The sequence below is a fragment of the Triticum aestivum genome, unplaced genomic scaffold (assembly GCF_018294505.1).
Source record: "Triticum aestivum cultivar Chinese Spring unplaced genomic scaffold, IWGSC CS RefSeq v2.1 scaffold4958, whole genome shotgun sequence".
NCBI lineage: Eukaryota > Viridiplantae > Streptophyta > Magnoliopsida > Poales > Poaceae > Triticum > Triticum aestivum.
The window spans coordinates 172-4,589 of NW_025230590.1; the positions used below are offsets into that span (position 1 = coordinate 172).

The window sequence follows — 4,418 nt, forward strand, 5'->3', positions numbered from 1 at the left end:
CGACTCGACTTGTTAGGAAAACGAGCTACAAATTAGGAGGCTCTCGGCTCGAATTGATCAAAAGAAACTAAGCCAAGACAAGCCGGCTTGAGCATATGTTCTTCCAGCCTGTAGATCTGTGTCATAGAACCACACGTCTTATGCTGATCACAAGGTACGTATTCTTTTCCTTTTGGAGAAAAAGCAAGCTAGGTACATATACTTGCCTTCAGCATGCGAACAAGAACAAGTACTTGCCACGTACATGGATGCATACAGAATTAGTACATCACCAGTCGGCCTGTAGCCCGAGTAAAACCGATTTGAACTAGACACGAAGTTACCGGCCGGCGGAGGGAGGAGCTAGCCATGGCGGAGCTCGCGTCAGGCGCCGTGAGCTCGCTGCTGGGCGTCATCCGCAACGAGGCGCTGCTGCTGGGCCGCGTCCGGCACGACGTGCAGTTCATCCAGGAGGAGATGGAGAGCATGCAGAGCTTCTTGACCCACCTGTCAAAGAAGGCACCCACCGGTGGCGAGCACGACGAGCAGATTCGCACGTGGATGAACCAGGTCCGGCTGCTCGCCCAGGACAGCAACAACTGCATCGATCTGTATCTGTACCGCGGCAACCCCGAGATCCATCTAGCCAGGGGCGGCCTCCGGCGGTACATCGCGTGGCTTCCCTGGTTTGTGCACAAGATGGTGGCGCAGCATCGTGCGGCTATTCAGCTGCGTGCGCTCAGGGAACGGGCGCGTGACATCGGTGAGCGGCGATTGAGGTACTACCTACATCCTCAAAATACCACGTTTTGGATTCAATGTATTTTAGACCCTACATTGTCAAAACACTGCTCACGTTTTGGATACAAAGTAGTTCCTTTTTTTTACAACAAAAATTTCTGATCTATTTATCAATAGTCATGATAGTACAAATAACATCAAAAGTAACATAAATTGCATCATCTATTTATTTCATCAACAATAAGTTGACATGGCTCATCATCTTCATCAGAGAAAGTTTATTTCATCAACAACAAGTTTATGTTGGTTCATCCTCTTCATCCAAAAGTGGGATAGATTCACTCATTGAGTGATTCAGCAATTCCATTATCGGGTTATCTTCATCAAACAATGCAACATCCATCATCATGGAGCCATGATCAAGTTCCTTCTCCTCCCGCTCAATCTCTTTTTGTTGGATACGAAGCCTCAGGTTGAAATTCACATCAATTTTTTTTCACCTTCTCGGTGTTTTACCGGGGCGGGCTGCAAGAACTGGTTTCGTAAATATCTTGGTAATTTTGTACGTTTTCATCCGAAGGTATTCAAACAATTTTTTAATTCATATTTTTTAAGAACAATATAGTGTACCTACTCTCTTTTTAGTGAAATGCCATCATGCCTTAATTCATTAAAACTTAGCAAAAGCTTACATCGTTCAGAAGGCAGCCAAGAATAAAATCAGGGGGTTCATCGACCCAAGTACAAGACACATTATTAACAAAACTAAATTTAGCTATCCCGTGAGCAGCCTGATTAGTTTCTCGTAAACAATGACTGAACTGGACTTAGTCAGTATGCAAAGCCAGAAGTATTGTAGTGATCACTGCATGTTCAGTTCGGAAGGTCATTAGTTTGCCTGCTTAGTGGTTCCGTTTTAATTTCAGTTTTTTACCGTTGGGCCAATGAAGCAGTAACAGTATGAGCGCAAATAATAAGGCTGGCCATAGTGGGGGTAACATAAGTAGTATCATGTACTTGGGACTCGCAAACATGCTTATGTGGTAGACAATTAAAGAAGAGAGAGATGGTTATAGTAACATAGGTAGATACCGTAACATAATAAATGCGGTGCTACTATGTGTCATGCATGGCAATAAATGAGACCAACTATGATACTAATCTATGATACTATGCACTATAGAGATAGTAACATATGCATGTTACTAGTCTAAGTTACTCCCCACTATGACCAGCCTAATAATAGCAGAGATGAGCCCAGAACATGCGACCTCGTCCACCGTGATAGAACACATATATATATATATATATATATATATATATATATATATAGTTCAGTCACAGCTTTTAAATTCAAATTTAAACAACAAAAATTGGGCAGTAGTCCAACTTACCTGGAATGAGCCAAAAACCGGTAACCGGGCAGTTCCCGAAATTCGCAGCCGAATAAAACTTTGATTCACAGACATAAGATCATCCCATTTTTTCTAACCCACCCTGTTTCTTAACTTTTTGTGGACCAAGGAGAATGCACTCCAATTGCGTTCACGCCATTGGATGATACACAATGAGAAACAATCCGAAGGACATACTTTTGCATGATCGGCACCTCTCTTCCATACAGTAACCGTGAAGCAGCTACGAAGTACAATGCAAAATATCAAGAGAGGCCAAACCAATTTAAATTTTAGGACAACCGTCAAACAGTCTACCGCCATATGTTTCATTGTTTGATAGAAAAAGCAACCTCGTTCGAGTTACGAGCCAAAGATATCCAAGTATTGCTAGTGTTGAAAGAAATGTGCATATTAGGAACTGAAGTAATTGAATTGCGACCGAGTACCTTTTGGAGTGTCCAAGTTGTGCCCAGCCTTAGTATGGACCCCTCCCCTGTCGGATCCGAGTTGTCCTGAGAAGTTGCACAGAGACCACTTGAGTCGACCGCCACTGTGAGGGTAGAGAGCTCCGACATAACTGAAACTGAGAGCATATACTGTGAAACGGCCGAACTGGTGCACCAGATGCACCTACTCCTTACCCGCCATTGGATGTGGGAAGAAGGAACATGATGCAATGTCGTCAAGTGTGCTTGCAGGGGAGTTGTTGGGGGCGTGTGGTGGTGCAACACTGCACGTGCGACCATACGTTGGATCCGCATGCCATCCGCCTTGCACGTGTGCCACACTCAAGTTGTAGGAGTCAAAGCATCAGTGCAAATGTGATGCATTGGGACAGTGTCACAGAATCACCGTCTGATGAGTCAGATCCGAGCGGGTTCGCGCCCTCGCCATGCGTCTAGTAAGTGAACTCTGTGGCTTTGGCAACCTTGATCCTATTGATGGGGAAGCTTTATGACGATTTCATCTGAGGTTAGCTTGTCTGCCTGTGCGAGGAAGAGAGCGTGAACCTAGGTGTAGTCCATGCCATCAAGGTAGAATTGGTCAAAGAAGCACAAATCCTCGACGAAATTGGAAGCGAAGCGGATGCCCTCATCGTGTGATAGCTCGTGTGGGCACTTCGTGGCTTCCACCTCGACGTGGTTGGTGAAGATAGTAATCAAGTGGTATGTGTAATCCACGGGCTCGAGGGTGACTACGTTGCCCTAGAACTCAAGAGGGCCGTGCAGGTAGATGTCGTTGCGGACCATGGAGAGGATGTGAACATGAGGGATGAAGCTACTCGCGAGATTCCATCAATGATGAAGCCCGGGTTGCTGGTTAACATCTGGATGGGGGTTGTGGACGGGGGTGCGGATGTGCGCGAAGGCGAAGCGATGCGGGCAACACACCAGGCAAGATGGTGCGATTATTATTAACATCCTGTCATTGGGTAGGAAAGAGTGAAGCCTCTGGAACATCGCACACACCTCGTATGTCCCCGCATTGGACGAGTACCAAACTGCGATGCCATGAAGACATCTTGGAGATGAGCGTGCATGGTCGATGTTATGGCGGGGGAGAAGCCACGAGTAGGCGATGTTGGAGCCACCACCACGTCTGCAACAGGAATAGAAACTGCACACATCGATCCAACCGGAGTTCCGTTGTGGGCCCTCTAGCGTGGGGAAAGCCCAGGAGATGGGCCCTCTAGCGTTGTCATAGGCCGCCGGCATGGGTGATGGGCCCTCTAGCGTGGGGAAAGGCCAGGAGATGATTATCTATAGACACCCTATGAGGATTTTGTGAGGCACGGCCAGGCCAACATCGTTGTCGTTGGCATTGTCCAAGGTGCGGCGTGAAGAGAATGAAAGTTACATGTCGGAAGATCCGGGAGCTAAGGAAAGATAGAAAGTCAAACTGACCCACAGTCATGGCTGCAATGGCTAGACTGCCAACAGCGAGCGCAATGAACGGGTTGCAACAGTGTTCCACCTTGTGGTTAGTAGCAACGCAGCGGAAGTAGCGTCTCTTCTGAGGTGGAGAAGAATGTGGCTGAATTTTCCATTTGTGGCGCACGAGTGGTTTTTATACCTGCACTGCGTATGGTATGAGAGTGGTGTATGACACTGGTTGTGCAGGTCGTTGGTTATATTGTCGGTGACCACGTGTAATGTTGCGTGTTGGTGTGGCTGAGCATACAATGCAATGGCGAGTCTTCGGGAGGTACGATATCTATGGAGGAGAGAGGGAATGTACAGGAGAGGGTGCAAGGGAAGAAGGGAATCTCTAGGGGAGTGAGGACAAGAACTTGGAGAGCAA

General features: G+C 46.9%; 1 protein-coding gene across 1 annotated transcript in view; it reads left to right on the forward strand.

The window, feature by feature from the left end:
• The first annotated feature begins 348 nt into the window (after positions 1–348).
• The window catches only part of LOC123175613 (disease resistance protein Pik-2-like), a 12,842-nt gene continuing 8,772 nt past the window's right edge, over positions 349–4,418 (forward strand). The window contains exon 1 of the mRNA XM_044590249.1: positions 349–758. Coding sequence (XP_044446184.1) covers positions 349–758 — 410 coding nt within the window. The remainder of the gene's footprint in view (positions 759–4,418) is intronic.